This window comes from Notechis scutatus, chromosome 5 (assembly GCF_049901735.1).
Source record: "Notechis scutatus isolate UNSWTSFEM ecotype Mainland chromosome 5, rNotScu1.2, whole genome shotgun sequence".
Taxonomy (NCBI): Eukaryota; Metazoa; Chordata; class Lepidosauria; order Squamata; family Elapidae; genus Notechis; species Notechis scutatus.
Window position 1 is genome coordinate 51986726 of NC_142013.1, and position 18702 is coordinate 52005427.

The 18702-nt window shown below is 35.6% G+C and overlaps 1 protein-coding gene across 6 annotated transcripts in view; it reads left to right on the plus strand.

Annotated features, from left to right (window-relative positions):
* Nucleotides 1-18702, plus strand: part of SON (SON DNA and RNA binding protein) — a 39935-nt gene that overhangs the window by 19725 nt on the left and 1508 nt on the right. The window contains exons 5-13 of one of the 6 annotated variants that reach the window (XR_003370589.2): nt 823-966; nt 2313-2495; nt 4156-4266; nt 7915-8031; nt 12862-12937; nt 15138-15219; nt 15729-15876; nt 18197-18265; nt 18445-18560. Coding sequence is in view for 3 of the 6 variants with exons in the window: in XM_026664189.2 (XP_026519974.1) it covers nt 823-966; nt 2313-2495; nt 4156-4266; nt 7915-8031; nt 15729-15876; nt 18197-18265; nt 18445-18560 (888 nt within the window). In the remaining 3 variants the exon portion in view is untranslated. Of the gene's footprint in view, nt 1-15; nt 436-822; nt 967-2312; nt 2496-4155; nt 4267-7914; nt 8032-11638; nt 11807-12861; nt 12991-15137; nt 15220-15728; nt 15877-18196; nt 18266-18444; nt 18561-18702 lie in introns of those variants that run through there. The other 5 variants (XR_015749819.1, XM_026664189.2, XR_003370591.2 and 2 more) reach the window with 5 other exon arrangements.

Genomic DNA, 18702 nt, shown 5'->3' on the forward strand with positions numbered 1-18702 from the left:
TTTTTTCTTTTCTAGGGCTAACGCCTCTTGCAGGAGGGCCGAATGTCAGCCTCCAAGAATCCTTCTTCTGCTTGTCTTTCCGGCTGCCATAGAAACAGGGGGAGGGAAGAATAATTGGGCCTCGTGGGGGAAAGGGTGCTGGAGGATGAAGTTTGTGAATTGTAAAAGTTCTTGATTATGCTCACTTGCTTACTGCGCAGATGTAGCTTCTTATCTCTGTAGGCCAAGGTCAACCGTCTTGGCATACCAGATGTGTGAAACGCCATCTGAAGATGCACCCACATGACATTATACACACCTCGGATGGACAATTTGAACTATTGGGGGTGGGGACATGGGATAACTTTGTATATGTAATTTTTGCGCCTATTGCCTCAGATCTTGTATTACTTCTGATGCTACCATTTCAAATTCAGTAAAAGTCCTTTTCTCTTACGATGGAGTCTAAGGTTTTCTTTCTTGGGTTTTGAATGGAGCTACACCTGACAGGTGGACTAGAATTCATGATTTCTCACTTTCTAGCCAAACCGGCTTTTACATGATAGGAATAATAAAATGACTTTGTTCTTTATCTGGGATAAAATTATGCGTCCCTGTGTTCTAGAAGTGAACTAGTTAGCTCTCAGATTGACTGGATCATTTGGCTTCGTAACTCTAAATGGCAGTAATAGCAGGTTCGGTTATATTGTTTTAGTGGATGTTCTGAGTCTAGTTTTTCAACATTGTCATATTTTAGGAAACGTCATTATATACATTTATCTCCCTGATCCTTTAAGAATACTTATTTCATTATATACTATATAATATTGACTTTATTTTCAGAAATGCAAGAAGATTGCCCAAAGCCAGGAAGATGATGTCATTGTAAATAAGCCTCATGTTTCTGATGAAGAAGAGGAGGAACATCCTTTTATCAACCATCCCTTTAAGCTGAATGAGCCCAAGCCTATTTTTTTCAATTTAACTGTACGTATTGTAAAATCACTTGTAGCTGCATTTTGTCTCATTTAAATACTTTTTACAAAATACTTTACTGACAAGGGGAATACACGAGTATGATTTATTATTAATTGCAGATAAATACTAACAGTGTTAACAACACTTGTAATAAGCTGTAGCTACATTTAGGCATATTCGTTGTTGTTTTTAATGAATTTCACCAACATTTTAAAAAGCAAAATGTGTATAGAGTTATAAGGGGTGAAAAGATAGAAGTTACATTCCTGCCTTCAGGTTACTGAATATTTAGACAACACACAGTAATACATTTTACACTATTGAAACAGTGAACCATTTAATTTGTTTCATATAATTTATGGAACAAGGTTTAGCAGAATCGAAAAGACGAATGATTTCTAATACTCATGTAGGTCCCAGACTCCTCAAAAATTGTTTTGGAGATTTGGAATTGGATGAAGGGATGTTCTGTTATGAAAATTAAAATTATGTATGAGGTTGCATTTAATTTATGATGTATTAGAAGGTTTACATGATGGTGAGCAGGGTAAAATAAGGAGTTTAGCCAACTCAATTTAAAATATCTTGATGGAACCTAGAGAAACTGTTTAATATCTTCTTAGCATCATTTCAAAATCTTTTTTAAATGCTTTTTATTAGAGATTTCAGGAGTAGTAAAAGATAATACAAATTGAAATAAAGAAAAAAATGATTTTTAAATAAAAATAAAATAGCTAAAAAGCAATAATTAATAGGCATTACAGTATGACCTGCCATGATTACTTAAATAAACTATTGCTGTAATTTTTTAGGATGGATCAAGACAAATGTGCCTTTGGCTATGATGTCTGTTTTCATAACCTGGATGGCAAATATTTGGAAACAATCTTATTTCCTATAATAATAAATTTATGTTATATGGATTTTCCTTGAGTAGAATTCTTCTCAAGAGATAGTTTAATGGAAAAAGAGAAAAGAGGCAGTATTTGCTTTTAGTGGGACTTTGTCCTGCCTCAGATACTGTTGACAAAGTTGACGAAGAATGAATTCAAATATCACCATTTATTTCACTGCTTCCCCCCCTACTTTTGAAACATTTATTTTAAAAAAAGTTTTATTTTGCTTTGTATCATGGAGTTTGGAATGATACTTTATACATATTACTTGTGATAGTTAAATGATAAAAATGTGATAAAATTATCTGGATTGTTGGAAACATGGCTTGTTGCTCGTTCAGTTTGTCACACAAGTTTTGCCAGTGCAGTGCTAGGATTTCACTTATATGTGTATATGTAGTATGTGGGCTCATAATTGTAAGTGTGTTTATTATATTCTTTCTCTCCCCCCTCCCAAAGACTCCTACAATAAAACCAACACCTCCAAAAAATCAGGTAACTCTGACAAAAGAGTTTCCAGTTTCTTCAGGATCTCAGCACAGGAAAAAAGAAGCAGACAGTGCATATGGGGAATGGGTTCCAGTTGAGAAGGACAAGGATGAGGACAAGGACGATGTGTTTCCCAATCCAGCCAATTTGGAGGTAAAAAGTTGAGAGTGGATTTATACTGGCTATAAATCTTTCATTAAATGTAGAGACATTAGATTATAACCTAGTATGCAAACTGAACAATTCTCAATTAAGTATGGGCTGTTTTTAGATTGTTCCCCTGCTCCAGTCAAGTTGTCAAACTAGTTATTTTAGCGATACAAATTCCAGAGGAAAGTTTGAAATATAAATTCCATTTTAGAAAATGTATGCTTTTATAAATAAGAAAAAGCAACCACCCCGTGCATATAATTTGACAATTAGAATAGGCTATATATTGTGTTATTAAAGTTATTTTTATGGCTGATTATACAGTCAGATAGTTACACTGGAGCTGGCATTTTTATCCGGGACCTGACATAGGCAGATGTTTGATGGTTTAAAGGTATTATTGCAGAATAAAAGCTGTTCAAAGTACAGTTGCCTATTGCAATTTACTGGTGGTGATTTTGTCAATGCCGATGTTGTTCAAGTAGAACTCCAGATGTTTTGGAAGTGCACCTAAGATGGCTATTACTAGTGATACTGCCCCCCCTCCACAATCATTATACTTCTATTTGCAGGTCTTAATATTTTGTGATTTTATCCATTTTTTTAATCTTCTCTTCTACCGTCTCTGGGTACTGCAGTGTCTGCCATCCAGATTCAACATTGACCTGCTAGCTTTTGTTCTGTTGTTAATTATTAATATAGTTGTAAATATATATTATTTCTACAGTTTACATAATATTTTCAATATTGCTAATTTCTCAGAGACAATCTATATTTGAATCAAAACTAATGCTAAGAAAATGTATTCAGTTGTGTTGTGTGTGTGTGTGTATATAAATATGTACTGCACGTTGTAAAATGAAATAGCATGCACCTTGTCCTTTTGTGATCGAGACATGTTAAATCTGGAATTCCACCTTGTGAGAAGTTTGAAACACTTTGAAAAATAATTACAACCTTCAGTGCAAATACTATTTGCAAGTGTAATATGCATTTTTCAACTGCTTTCACCACAGATATAAGTATATTAATGGTTTGCTTTTTAACAAAAAATTGCATTGAGAGGCACATTGTTTATGTGTGCAAGTATATATTTATTTGCTGCCCATCTTCGCTTACAACGAAGTAAATGCAACAAGATAAAACGTTAACATTATATTAACATTCAAATTGACTTAAAATTAACAAACCTGACAAGGAAGGGAGCAAGATACATAGGGGATGAAGGTGGAGTTAACCACCCCCACCAGTATGACACAGTTAGACATTGGGGCACCAGGCCCTTTCGGAAGGCCAAAATGATGGGGGGAAGATCATCTTGGGGAGTAAGATGTTCCAGAAGGCATGTGCCATGGCAGCCAGAATTCCTTGACCAATGGGATGATGTCCTTTCTGCTAATGTGGTTGGAGACCAATCCCATTGGAGTGAGATTATTCCTTCGGTAACCTGGTCTCATGTCACAAAGAACTTTAAAGGTGATAACCAACACTTTGAATTGAAGCAAACTAGCAAGTGGTGCAGCTTGCCAAACAGCAGGGTAATGGGCCAACCTAATGGCCACAATATTGGCTTGTAATTAGATAAAAATTTGTATTCCTCTGTAGGAGAATATTTACCTAAGTACATGGAGAAAAGATAATATTTTTTTATTATTATTTTCAGCCTGTGGACATCTCATCAGCACTGAATGAACGGACAATAGCCCAAAAGAGACTAACGGAAAATACATTTGATTTGGAGGCAATGTGCTTGTTAAATCGGGCACAAGAACGGGTAAGTTATAGTTTCTATTTCCCTATTTTATCTTGAAAATTTTATTAAAAACTGAAGGATGTAAAATCTTACCAGTTTTACGTATTTATGGCAGTATTAATTTCAGACTTTTAAGTTTCTTTAAGACAATGTTGTTTACATGTTCCCATATATAAATACGCATTGAATTGTTTCCTTAGGATGAGTGATAAGCAAAACAAAAGCAAAATAAAAAATAAAAAAATAAGCAAAATTGAAAGAAAATGATGAAATCTAATTTGTATCTGCATCTTTTTCTCTACCTCTCCATGCCTTTCAGTTTTGGAAAACTGTCCTTTCTTTGACCATATAAATGTACTGATTCAAAACTGCTTTTGTTTTTAAACTTCTCACTTTTTAGAGGATCTTACTGAATCCAATGTCAGTTTCCTTGATCTTCTCCTTCCTAATTCTTGCTTCACTTGTTTGTTTTTCATTTCAATTCTTATACATTATTTCTACATGATCAAATCACCTATATCTTTTATACTGTTTTCAGTTGTGAATTAAATCCATATTCACATGCCATTCATTCCTAACCTTATTTTTTTACAACACAAAATTTTAAAATAACACATTCCCACTGCATTCAATTTTTATGTTTCGCCTGATACACCAAACTAACTTCTGATTAATAAAATGGTATGCCTCAGACTTATGTGTAGCCAATTTAACTTCTGTTCGTTTTGTGCAGCAAGATTCATATAATCCACTATCTTTCTGCCCATGTTTATACATTTTAAATTTTTGCTATCCATTTTCCCTCTTCAGTTAATGGTTTATCAAATTCCAAACTTTTTCTCCCATTTTCCACCATTTATGTATAATGTATAGTCATTTATTCTATCTTCTTTATTAAATACCAATACCTTGGCTTTCAACACATTAATTCTTGGATATGTGCTCTTAATTGCATCATATGATATACCTGACATTTGGAACACATAATCTGATTCTCAGAAAATAAGATAGTATCTGCATGCAAAATAGCAATAGCGCTTAGACTTATATACTGCTTTAAAGTGCTTTTAGCCCTCTCTAAGCGAATTCATTTCTTAAATTGTGCCTCCCTAATACTATGAGTATTTTCAATTATTTTATTCATACATATATTACACTAAACATCTTTATTGCACTTCCTAGTCATTATTGAACCATTTGGGTAAGCACTCCATCTGTTCTTGTGTCTCCAGCAGCCAATTTTTGACTCCGTATTCATGTAATGCAATTCCGTAATTATCACTACTACTACAAAGTGGTTAATGACAGGAATAAGTGTTGCAATTGTTAGTGCCTCATCATGTTAATGATGGCAGTTCTGGTTGCAGTTGTTAAGTGAGTCACCCTCCATTTGTGATCTCCTGCTGGCTTCCCTATTGACTTTGCTTGTCAGGAGTTGGCAGTGAAGATGGTGATCATGTGACCGCTTAATGCTGCTTGAAGTCAGAATTGAGAGCTATTTGCCAATGATCATGATCAGAAGACCATGGGGATGCTACAATGGCTGGAACTTCAAGGACCAGTGCCATCGTAATTTTGAACTATCACTGAATCACTGTTGTTAAGCAAGGACCATATATATAATATATAAAACATATGTAGCTCAGGGCAGAATTGAATTGTAACTCAGAGAAGGGGTGTATGTGTGTACACATATATACACACACATCTTGAATCATAAAATATGGAATAAACTTCCTTACTCTCCTGTGTAAAAACCATAGTCACCTTGGAGGTTCTCGGTGCTCTCTGAGCTTGGCTGTTTTCTTGCAGATGTTTCATTAGCGAGCTAGGTAACATCATCCATGCCCTGTGCACCAAGAGTCCCACAATTCAACTCTGCCCTGAGCTACAAATGTTTTCTTCCACCTCTCGTGTCAGGTGCTGATGTTTCTTCTGGCAGTTTCAATTTCTATTTGTTTTAGTTCAGCATTGCCATAATATAATTTGTATATAAATGAAATAAATAAGATAACAGTATACAACTTTGGTTCTTAAACTGGAGCAATTACTCCCAAGTGGGATATTTGGACCTACGCTGGGGGTAAAGGAACAACCTGTAGTTGCTTATTTGTGGGTTGAGTGTCCACTTTGGGACTGCCACTCTGAGCATGCTTGTGTACAATAATGAACTGGGGTTTTTTTGAGGGGGGGAATGGGTGTAATAACATTATTTAACACTGGGAAAGGGGGTAATTTAGTCGAACAGTTTAAGAATCATTACTGTACACTCCTTTCCTGGTTTTAAAGCATTTAGTTACTCAATACTGTATTCCATTCTAACTGTTGCTTCTGATAGATCCCTTACAAATTCTTCAGTAGGCAAATAAGGTAGCCTGGTATGTCCATGTTTTTAAGGACCATCAACAATTTACTGGTAGTCCTCAACGTACAACAGTTCAATTAGTGACTTTTCAAAGTTACAACGCCACTGAAAAACGTGACATGTCCCTTTTGCAACCTTCTGACAAAGTCAACGGGGAAGCCAGATTCACTTAACAACCGTTACTAATTTATCAAGTGCAGTGATTCACTTAACAACTGTGGCAAGAAAGGTTATAAAATGAGGCAAAACTCACTCAACAAATGTCTCACTTAACAACAGAAATTTTGGGCTCAATTGTGGTCGTAAGTCAAGGACTACCTGTATTGTAGCATAGCTGGTCAAAAGCCTTAGGAAATAGTAAGATAGGGTCACACTCTAAGGTACAGAGTCAGGTTTATATCAAAATACAGAGTGAACCTTCTGCAGGTTTCCGAAAGTTCTGAGGGATTTTCCCCCCTTAGAGAAGAATCTACCGTATATACTCGAATATAAGTCGACCCGAATATAAGCCGAGGCACCTAATTTTACAAAAAAAAACCTGGGAAAACTTATTGACTCGAGTATAAGCCGAGGGTGGGAAATGCAGCAGCTACTGGTAAATTTCAAAAATAAAAATAATTAATTTGGGAAACGATCTCACTATCATGAAAGGTTTAATTGATTCACTAACCCAAAAGAAGAAGATGATGATGACAGCGGGAGGCAGGAGTCACTCTCTTCCCCTCCCTCGGAGGCCCCCTGAGTCAGGAGTCACTACCGCCGGCGCGCCCCAGTCCGCCGCCTCGGGAAGGGAAAGGCAAAGCGCTTTTGCCTTTCCCTTCCCGGCTGGGGCTGTTGGGAGTCGCTGCCGCCGGGCGCCCCAGTCCCGCCGCCTCGGGAAGGGAAAGGCAAAGCGCTTTTTGCCTTTCCCTTCCCGGCTGGGCTGTTGGGAGTCGCTGCCGCCGGAGGCCGCGACTCCACACCATTTTTTTCAGAGGGAATCTGACTCGAGTATAAGCCGAGGGGGATTTTTTCAGCACAAAAAATGGGCTGAAAAACTAGGCTTATACTCGAGTATATACAGTATATTGTTCCATCTATATTCTTCTATTGTTCTTCAAATAGTCATAACTTAACATTTAAATACTGAAATAATGTTAACTCTTGGAGATGTTTTTCAGAAAGTATTATCTTAAATTGTTTTGAAATGAAATGTACTACTTAAATTGATATAGCAAGAAGCACTACAACAAGGAAGTTATTTCGATATATTCTTAATGCTTGGAAATATTTTAATTAATTAATATGCTCCTTTGTAATTGCAGATTGATGCCTGGGCTGAGCTGAATACGATACCAGGCCATTTTACAGGCAGCACTGGAGCACAGGTCTTGACTTCTGAACAGTTATCCAACAGCGGTCCCCAAGCATGGGTTAAAAAGGTAGATGATATTCAGACAGATGAGTCCAAATGTCACAATTTAAATTCCTTTGAAATCACTGGAAGAAGTGATACTGATACTCTTAGGACATTAATAACATCCTAAAATATATGCAGAAAAATAAATTAAAAGCATTTATTTTTGTGTTTTGTCACAATGTGTTTTGAATTCTGTATTTACACTGCTTAATAGCTCTGTGTTAATACTGGTTTGATAGACGGACTTTAGAAACTGGGAGACTGATATGTGCTCACCTGTTTAGAAATAACTTATAATTTCTCCTAGGGTTACTGATATTTTGTGCTGAAATTGTCTTGAAATGTGGTTCCAATTCTATGGGCTTTTCTATTAGTTTAAGCTTAGTCTTGATGCTGATTTCAGTACAATTTGGATAGGAACTCAATGGTCAATATGGCTGTAAAAATTCACTTGCTTGCTTCTGTTGTGCACATCTTTCAAAGTGGAGAATTAGAAGTTTGCCGAACTCTGGCCTGAACTAGCAGTATTCTTGGCTCTTAGGAGAAGATTCTAGGATTTTCTAGATTGCAAAGGCAACATTAAGAAGTTCTTATCATTATCTTTATTAAATCCTAAGAACAATGGCCCATACTGGATGGGGACATCAGTAGGAGACAAGTTAATGAAAGTAGACATGTAGTCTTTGCAAATTGAGGAGAGGGGTTTTTTCCTTTGTCTGCAGAATACGATTGTGCATATTAATAGGGCAGCGGCAGAGTAACACACATTTATTTGCATTTATTAGTTGCTCAGAAACAATGCAAAGATAATGAAAATAAAGACTGTTTGGATAGCTTTTACAGTTGGGTTTTATATGGCTGGTCCTGATCCGCTCACAGAGCCTATGTTGTATCTGCTGTTTCTGTAGCTGAAATCATAAAGGTGCTGTTAAGTTTGTAGGAACTATAGTTTGAGAATTTATAGTTTTGGAAAGTTCAAAAGTCCCTTATGTTGTGGGATTGTATGCTTGGCAAGTACATTTTTACAGTCTGAATAAACAATTATTTATATATTTGTCATGCTCGCTGATCTATCAATTAATTTTATGATTGTCTAATTCTGATTGGCTTTTTTCAAAGCCCTGTTAGTTGGAGCCTGCTTGTTTTTTAAAAGCATTGTAGTTGAATCAGTGCATTTAGATACAGTAACCAGAGTTTTATATTTGTGTTTTGTTGATAAAATGTATTATATACTTTTACACTTTTGTAATTAAACTATATGGGAAATACTGTAAATACACTATATGTAAATATTTCTTCATGAAGGGGGTTTTCTCTATGAAATAAAAGTGGAGAATTGTTGGTAATTATTAACTTACAGCAGCCATTTTAACAAAAAGTTCACTTCCATTATATGCCTGGTATTCAGCACCCATGTACAGTTCACAAAAAAGGCCATACTTTCTATAATATAATTGGCAGAGTACCTAATTGGTACATGCTAATTTTAATGAAAGCTGAAAAAATCTTGAATCATGACATCCCAGAAGATGTTGCAATAACTTTTTTCCCTTGTTTTTCACAAGATGCCTGAGTGACACATCTAGGGGCATATCTTTTTTTTAAGCAGTGAACATTTTGTAACTACTTAATTAGCCCTTCCCACCTATTTCAAAATGTTGACAGCTGAGGACTGCTCATAGGTATTCTTCACAGAAGATTGAAGCTTTGAAATTAATGTATGTAGTGTACATATATGTAGCTGGTACGGCTTCTGTTTTTAAGGATTCTAAGATAGGAGAAATTGACTCTTACTTTTCTTAACCCCAAGCATTTTGTTCAGGTCTCTTATACTTATAATAATCTTTATATTATATGCTTTGGATTATAAATCTCTCATTTATAATATAGTCTATTAGGGGAATCACATATAACATTGCTTTTTTTTCTTCACCTCATACAACTCTCAGGCAATTATTCATTACTTGAGTAGAACAGTTATTGGAGGCCTGGTACATAGAGTAGGTACTTTTTTTAATAAAAGGTGTTTGTTGGATGTACAAATATATGGAGATGAAGCTCTTGCAGCTCTGTTTGTGGATTGATGTAGTTTGCATCGTGCGATTTCTATCACCTTTGGTATGAAGATAGTTGGGTAGAAGATTTCTCAGAGATTTATGAGATAAGAATGTTGACCTTTTTAATTCTGTGATATTGTATGTCTCCACATTTTCACCCAAATTTAGAGGTCTATGTATATGAGAAATTACTCTGTTATTGGAGCTGTCTCCTTGTAAGAATGATGATTCCCCCAATGAATAGGCAAATCAAAAGCACCTTGAAGCAGTAAATTTTAGATTTTGTTGAGTGTGTAATATCCCTGAATATTCTTCACTTGAGAGGTTTCAATTGTATTACCAGAAATGTTGGTTTCTTGAATGAAGTAAGAAAGATGACAAAATCTATACAATTGTTATATACAACCTATATGCATACAGAATTCCTGAATGAAAAGTCTTTCTTACAGCATTTAAGTTTAGTTGCAAATAAGATTATTAGCAAATAAGATTGTTGACACTCAGTAGGACTTGAATGCTGCATATGATCAGGCTGTTAATTTTTTTGCAAGTGAAATCATATGAAAAACAAATAAATTTACTATTATTACATATAATAAATATTCACCATTTTCTTAAAAGAATAGGTGTTGGGTATGTCAGTTGACTCTGGTAAATTATTGGTAATTTTTCTGAGAAATGAAATTTTAAGTATACATTGTATAAGGCTTTTTAAAAAACTTACATTGAAATTTAACTATCACTTAAAATAAGAGAAGGATACGCAGAGGGTTATGTTTGTTAATGTGCTTTACGTTGTAGAAAGCAAGCCAATTTTAAAAAGCAATTTGTGTTTTTATTTGCTTGAATTTTAAGCAATGTAATTTAAAATGTTTGGGTATTAGGGGTTTTTGATATTTTTGAAGAAAGAACAACTTCAGTCTGTTTGCATTATCATCAATGATGTAATCAGTTCACAAATACAAAAATATTAAATTCTTCACAGTACACGTGGAACACATTTCTTTTTAGCCTTACTGTATTTATTTGCTTTTTGAATCACAGTGATTTCTTGAAGAGGGTATTTGTTAAATATTAGGCCAAAATAGAAAGAAAACAATACTAATTGTTCAGTAGAGATTGGTATCTCAAATAGCAGTCCGTATTCCACCATATTTTTCAGATTTACTCAATAAGTAAGCATGTTTAGGAGCACAGCCTTAATAACAAATAAAACTAAATCGCGCTTGATTTTCAGACAGTGTCCCGTATATTACTATCAAAAATAATCTTTTAGTTTATAATGGTAACCAAATTCATATAACCAGTTATTTCCTACTTCAAAAAGAAAAGTTGGGATACAAAAAATTAATTTACTTTTTTCACCAACCAAGAAAATGATAGACTCTTGAAGGAAAATGGGATAAGCATGATAGATCTAGGAGAACCAGTGTTTGGTGTTTTAAGGAATGATTACTAGGTTGAGTGCTGAAGTTGAATAAAGCGAGTTTTTTGGAAGTTGACTTCCTTGGATATTCTGAATGCTGTGCTCTTCTGAAGCTTCCCCTGTCCCAGTACTCTGTCCCCCTTCAGGAGGACCTAGATTTCATCTGGAGGGACTGACAGCGCTGATCTTACACGATTGCTACAATGAACAGGAAACCCGACCAGGAGTTCCCAGGTGAAAAATGTATAGGAGAAAGCATAATGGGTATGCTATAATAATCTTCCCTTACTTCAGAAATCAGTGCCTGCCAATATTACTCTCTCCTGAAAGCAATGCAAGATCCTCCAACAAAGTAAGCATTTGTGTAATAACAAAACAATTGGGGAGGGGGCACTTAAGAACAGGATTGATATATAGATTTCTCCTGTTTGCAAAGGTTGGAATACTCCTGATTTTGGACCTTCTTAGGAGCTTAAACCAACGCCTGATGATACTGCTATATTAGATCAGTGTAATGATAAAAATACACGTTATTTTACCTGCAGCTTAAAAGCAGACAAGAACGTAATTAGTGATTTCATGTAAGGGCTAATTCACGTTCTGTCATGGAAGTAATGATCTGATTTCTGTCGTTAATATGCTTCGGAGCAAGGCTTCTTAACTTTGTGGGAAAAAATTTAGAAGCACAGTGAACTGCCTTTTAGCACTCTGGAAGCATTTTTCAATGATATATTCCTGATGTTGTGGACACTGTGGCTACAGAATGCAGATTAGAAAAAAAGGATTGTCTGCCCTGAATCCAGATAAGAGAATGGAGTTAGATATATTTCCAGTAATTGGAAATTAGAATTTCAGCTCCATTTGCAATTCCTTTTTCTCTATTATTGTGGGCCTTTATCATTTTAGTAGCCTTGATATTCTACATTTCAAATATAATAAAAGACTGTGCACATACATACATAAGCACACATAGCGGTTTCAGCAGTGAATGTGAGTTTTTGTGATACTCAATTTAGCTGCAGTGTCCATCCACATTATTTTCCCCCTCATTTTACTATTGCTCCTTCTTTAGCATAATGCTGTTATAGATATAAAGGCAACTCTGGCAACTTCACTCTCCCCATTCCCCAATCATGTTTGTGTCCATTTAGAAGTAAAAAAATAATAATGAAGACCACTGTCTCTTACATATGGCCATAAGAAATGTTGTTTACTGTATGTGAGAAATATTGATTTGGTACAATATTCTTTAAATACTTAACATTGGTTTAAGTGAAGTTTCATTTCTGAAGTAATTACAAACTTTGCAGAAATAGTCAGTGGCAGACATGGTCTGCTCACTGTAGTTCGTTCTGTGTTTTTCTTATAGGTATTCACCCTTGCACCCAGGATTGGGTCTTGGCGTTCCCATTTGTGTGGGCTTTTCTTGGCATTGAATGAATCTGGTAAATTGTGATTTCTTACCTCTTTCGTTCCTAACTATACCTGCACCAGTCTGAATATCATTTTTTTTCCATTACAGTGGTGTTGAATACTTCCTCTCTCAGGCATTCTTACTGCTAGGTGCTTTTATTAGATTTCATTTGCTTGTCCTGTAAACTGATTGTAGACCTGTCAGCCTTTTTTTACAGTAGGAAGAAGAAATGGCTTGCCCTAGCTAGTGACAAGAAATTTACTACTTCACTTGAGTAGTCATGGCGAATAGGCGGCAATACAAATTAATAAATAAATAAATAAAATAAATAAATTAAACAAAAAGTCTTGCTTAGTATAGGGAGATTTAAAGACAAATTGCCATAGAAGCAATATAGTCAGAGCAAAACAAATAATTCAGAATTTAAAAACTTTTACACGTTTCCCACATCATTTGTTGACTTTATAGTTATTTATTTCAATAATAAGCAATCTTGACTTACTGTACCTTTGTACTGGAAAATATATTAATAGTATTGTAGATTTAGTTCCTCTGTACTGTGAAATAACATAGTCACCATGTAATGTTATTTCAAGTACTTGTTCAACTTTCTGATAGTGATTGTTTAGCATTGTAAATAAAATAGCATATTACATGTATATACTTAACAGGCATTTTATTTTAGTTAGTTTTTACTAGCCAAATGGTTTCCAGAGCAAGATACGTGCAAGCTGGAATAGATAGGCCTTGTTCAAAGCATCTGGAAGGGGGTATGAGGCCGAAAATAGCTCATATAGTTTTCTCTTGTAGATGAATCAGTGTAGTATTTGACATCAACTACTGTTAGATGTAATTTGCAGGATTGTAAAGGCTTGTGGAAATAATCCATATCATGAATTAAAATGCCTGGAGTGTTTGACAAGGAGTTGTAATATGCAGTTCAAGAACAACAGAATAAATATTAAGATTCCCCTTAGAAACCATAAACTTCAGTACCTAATTAAGCACAGATTAAAAAGGATTTGGGGATTTTAGACAAAAACGGTTCTTTTTTCCACTGGACTTTGGCACATATGTTTTCCTTTGGGTTCTATCATTGAATTCTACAACTGGATAACCTGTGAACATAGTGTTATAATCAGCTTGATGCGCAATTAGAAAACAGTGCTTCTTCAAAAATGTTGTGCTGTACTTCAGGGTTTTTTTTTTTAAACCGTCCAGGTTATATTTCATCTTCGTAGAAAAAAAAAAAAAGACTACTTAGGATTGTGCTCACCTGCATTTCAAACAAAAAGCCTTCTTTTTATTTTGCCCCCAATAATTAGGGCAGTGTCTGATAAATTCTTGCAACCTCAAAGACCCTCCTGAAACAATAGGTCCCTGGCATTTTTGTGAACTGGATACACATTGGTGATGAAACAGACATTGTTGATGAACATTCTATCATTGCAAAGCAGGTACAAAAGAGGAGTCGGAGCCCTGGGTGACATTGACTGGGGTTTGTATCATACTCTGCATGGTTGCCCTTTTCTAATGAGAGGTTCGTGGAAAGGAGAGGGGAGGATGAAAATGGAAGTAAGTAAAAGCCATTCTAGAGGTGTATCAACTCGAAGCAGTTGGTAACTGGCATCAGCTAACATGTTTCTGTGTACACAAACTGCATGGCTTGCACCAGTCAAACTGTTTCTGTGAGAGGTAATGTTTGCCTCATTTAGCCTTTTCTTACATAAGAACACTTTTTCCAAAGTAATGTTCATTTGCATGGTATACAGACATCTGTTTAATTGTATTATATGGGCTGATTTAATACTTGAGGAACTCATGTTACATACGTTATTGGAATCACTACAATTTGCTTTCTTAACAGGGATACAGAGATTAGTACTGCAGTGTGTGTGCGTATGTCATAATTTTCTGTGCTGAAGAACAAACCTATGTACTGTACACTCAATTCGCTTTCAGTGCCTATTTTCAGTCATTGAAATGTAGACTGAAAGCAGAGGGGTTTCTATGTATAGTTGGTATGTTAAATTTTAAAAATGATGTGCTAATACTACACACACAGACACATAAATATATGTATGTACTTATGTGTTTGTGTGTGTGTATATATACATACATCTACGCAAGCAGTTTGTTGTGTTGGGTCCTTTGGGTGGGGCAAAAAGAGAGATGATAGTTCACAGAATAGCCTGTGAACTTTCACCCCTCTATATGGAAACTTGTTTCAGGGCCAAATCTGCCTTGTAGCTGCCTTCTTGCCACGGTCAATGCCAGCCCTACTATTCACAACACTGCAGCATCGAGGCCTAGGTACGTAAACGTTTAAGGAGTTTTTAAAGAACTATAAAGCAGAAAGCATTTTAGTACAGTTGATATACTCTCACTAATAGTATGATTTTTTTAAAGGTTTTCAAAACATTTGTCCCGTGCTACTGTTGAACTGTATGGCTAAGCTTTTTTCTTTTAAAGATGCTTCTATCATGCATGAGGAGTTTTGTGAGGGAATTGGTTTTCAAAGGCCCAGATTGTTTCTGAAAATGTAATTGGTAAAGGAGTATGTTTTACTCAGTAAGTAATATATCTATAAAAATAAGTTTTTGCTTGTTTTAATTATACTTTTAATTTGAAACAATCCATTGAAGTTTTCTAGATGAATGCAAAAGGATATGCATATATTTTGAAAACCGAGTTGAATTGTAACTGAAAAATAAGTTGAAACAAATGAACTCATTGCTGAAAATGTTAGAAAGGTCTACAATTTTTCTAAAAGTGTGTTAAACAAAGGTGTTCTTTTTCCCCTTTTTTCCCCGCTTGGGTAGGATCAGTTTCTCAGAGCTGCCCCTGTTAGTGGAGGAATGGGAGCCCAACTCATGAGGAAGATGGGATGGAGAGAAGGAGAGGGCTTGGGAAAAAACAAAGAAGGAAACAAGGAGCCTATTTTAGTTGATTTTAAAACGGATCGGAAAGGTGAGTGTCCAGTTCAGTCTACAATTCTAATATGAACAGTCACCTGCTCTTTGAAACAATTATGTCTTGACTGTTTTCTAAAACCCATTCAGGAGAATGCTATTACAAATTCCTAGGGATAAATATTTAGCTGGGGAGCACACAGAAAGAAAAAAAATTCCTAGTCCTCTGTCCCCAGTTCTTACATCGAGGTAGGAGAACTTCATAATCTCTTTAGGAAGCATGCTGGATGGATTGGCTGAACTCCGTTTGAGAGTGCATACATGACAAGCCATAAAAAGGGCATGTAGGTCACAGTTAGTGTCCTAAACTGTATTAAGTAGTTTACTGACATTTCTGGGATGCCTACAACAACACTAATATATAAGACCAGGAATTCTTGCCTGCTCGAAGATAGGCTGCTACATTTGTGTATATGACCAGAAACCTAAGATTTCCAGAAATCTTGTAAAACTACATGTAAAAAAATACAAAAATAATTTTACGACCTTACAAATGTATACATTTTTCTATGCTTTGTGTTGTCTTACATTTTTATTACTAGTAATTACTAGTAATCACACACACACAAACACACACACAATGTGCTGCGTGTGTGGTGTTAGACCATACTCTAACATATGCCTAGAGTTAAAAAAAAAAACACCATTCTGCTTCAAGCAGAATAAACAGTGTGCCTTGCTTAACCTCCTGGCCCAGATGCTAATAGGAATATTCAAGTCATTGATCCTTTGCACAAGGCCAACAAAATTTGGGTGATTTCGATTCCAAGGCTTAGGAACAAGGTACAACTTCTAGGTCCGTCCTGCAGGATAATCCTGTTGAATAGTTGGGATTTGGAGCAGTTCTGTTGGTTTTAGTGGGGAAAGCAGAGACAATTGGAGAGAAGAAGTCCAACATTTAACTGGTCCTGAACTGTGTAGGCTTTATAAGTGATGTAGTATGTTATGATCTCAATATTTTTATTCATAAAGTACAATGATACCTTGGTTTGGTACTCAACTGTGTTCAAATTTGGTACTCAGTGCATTTTGACATGAAAGTTTTTCCCCAGTTGTCATTGCGTAATGCTCAACGCACAATAGCAATAGCACTTAGACTTATATACTGCTACGCAGTGCTTTAGGTGGTTTAGTCAGCATATTGCCCCCAACAATCTGGGTCCTCATTTTACCAACCTCAGGAAGATAGAAGGCTGAATCAACCTTGAGCCAGTGAGTCAAATTGCTGGCAGCTGACAGTCATCAAAAGTAACCTGCATTCTAACCATTGAACCACCGTGGCTCCTAGAACTTGCCGTTGTTGGCTCCCTTGTGACTCACATTATTCCTTATGGGAAATATTTGTTTGGTACTCATCCTGCCTCTCAGAACCAATTAATGATGAGTACCAAAGTCACCACTGTAATTTCATAATTTAGTTAATTTTAAATTTCATTTTTTTTGGTTTTGGCTTGTCATTTTATTTAAGCTTTCTTTGGAATACTAAATATTCAGATAATAAATATCTTTTGACTATACATATATGGGCATATATAAGGTAAAGGTTCCCTTCGCACATATGTGCTAGTCGTTTTTGGCTCTAGGGGGCAGTGCTCATCTCCATTACAAAGCCAAAGAGCTAGCGCTGTCCAAAGACGTCTCCGTGGTCATGTGGCCGGCATGACTTAAACGCTGAAGGTGCACGGAACACTGTTACCTTCCCACCAAAGTGGTCCCTATTTTTCTGCTTACATTTTTACATGCTTTCGAACTGATAGGTTGGCAGAAGCTGGGACAAGTAACAGGAGCTCACTCTTATTATGCAGTGCTAGGGATTCGAAACGCTGAACTGCTGACTTTTTTGATCGACAAGCTCAGCGTCTTATCCCTTGTATATATAGGCATATATATACACAAATAGTATTTTGAGCATAGAGTTTTAGAAGCTGAAGATACATTAAATATACCAGTAATTTTTTATTAACATTTTCTGCACTCTGACATTGTGGTACAGATGTTAACCAGATGAACGAAAGTAGAGCTACAGGTCATGTAAGAATGCACTATGGATAATTGTTAATGAATCAAGCTTAATGAAAATTAAAATTACTTGCATATGAGAAAAAATGGTGAGGCATTGCATTATGGTGACTTGAGTATATTGGTTAAAAATTGGTGGGGGTGATGATTGGAAATGGCATTTTTCTTTTTGCAAGTGTTAGTAGTATTTCTTCATTTGCAGTTGTTGGTTTAAAAGGTATGATTGTGATATAGAAATGTTACTAAATACCAAATAAATTAAGAAATAAATAAACAGATAACCTTTTTTTCCCCCCAAGGCCTAGTTGCTGTGGGAGAGAAAACACAAAAGAGACACGGGCCTTTTAGTACAGTGAAAGATCTTTCAGGTAAGACTTGGGATAACAGATACATGCTTTGCATTTGAGGAGAGAAATGGTCCCAGCAATTGTTCTGGTTAGAGTAAAAAAAAAACAGTTTGTATGAAAATATAGCAGTCTTCCTTGTGTTTCAGTTCTAATTTCAATGTACCTGGAAGATTTTTAAAACTATGTTTTTTCTTGCTAAGGCAAACATCCAGTATCAGCTTTGCTGGAAGTCTGTAATAAAAGAAGATGGTCTCCGCCTGTATTTGTCCTGGTTAATGATAATCGTCCTGAATATCGGAAACATTTCCTGTTTAAGGTAAGTTGTAATTATCATAACATATATAAAAATGCTGACTTGATTCCTAATTCTGTGAAAGCTAGTTGGAATATCATGTGCAGTCTGCATTTGTAATACATGAAAAGTAAAACACATTAAGGGGTCCTGTCCCATGGATGGG